Here is an 842-nt window from a genome sequence, read left to right on the forward strand (position 1 = left end):
TTGTGCAGATATAATTTTGTTTATCAATCAAATCAGTTAGCATTAATAAATAGGCATTGTAATTTGATGTCAACTGTTTTAAAATTTGTTTTCTATTTGGCAAAATTGTTTCATCATTTGATATTTTGATTGTGTTAGTCCCAGAATCAATTTGCGAAAAGTTGGTTTTTCACAAGTTATGATTGGATGCATCTCACTTACAATATACTTTTTTTTTTTTTTTTTTTTTTATTAATGAGTAAAAGACATCTACAATCTATACAATGTGTACATTAATTAGATGAGATAAAAGAAAACAAAACAAGTAACAATGAATATTATGATTATGGGGAGTTACCCAGTGGTAACACCCAGCACGTGAATAACATTTTAATATAGTAACAGATTATCGTTATCTTATTTACTATCTCCAAGTGGAGTGTAAATGTGTGATAAATTATAATGAGCAGTAATTGGTATGACGGAGATAATTATGGAGAAATAATACCTTTAGCAATCAGTGAATTTAGTACAGTGGAGAGGAGGGAGATGAGGGGATCGATTAGTGATCTCAAATTAGAAATAAAACTAGAAAAAATTTCGCCGACTTGATTGGGATGTGGACTTTGATTTCTGGTGGCTTCTGCGTATGATTTGTGTGTGGTTTGATGAGGATTGGAAATCGGGCCTTTCCGAGGGACTTTCGGATAGGCTTTTTTGAAAGCGGCTTTGAATGCCGGGCAGCCCTTGTAATTGGAGGTGTGGTCCTTGGAGCACAAGGCGCATTTGGCAGGACTGCTGCGGTCTTTGGTGCAGTCCTCCGTGTGATGGTCTTCCCCGCATTTGACGCATCTTGGAAGGTG

The 842-nt window shown here is 35.9% G+C and overlaps 1 protein-coding gene across 1 annotated transcript in view; it reads left to right on the forward strand.

The window, feature by feature from the left end:
- Positions 1-647: 647 nt before the first annotated feature.
- The window catches only part of LOC115033562, a 929-nt gene continuing 734 nt past the window's right edge, over positions 648-842 (forward strand). The window contains exon 1 of the mRNA XM_029486355.1: positions 648-801. Coding sequence (XP_029342215.1) covers positions 648-801 — 154 coding nt within the window. The remainder of the gene's footprint in view (positions 802-842) is intronic.

This window comes from Acyrthosiphon pisum, chromosome A1 (genome assembly GCF_005508785.2).
Source record: "Acyrthosiphon pisum isolate AL4f chromosome A1, pea_aphid_22Mar2018_4r6ur, whole genome shotgun sequence".
Classification (NCBI taxonomy): domain Eukaryota; kingdom Metazoa; phylum Arthropoda; class Insecta; order Hemiptera; family Aphididae; genus Acyrthosiphon; species Acyrthosiphon pisum.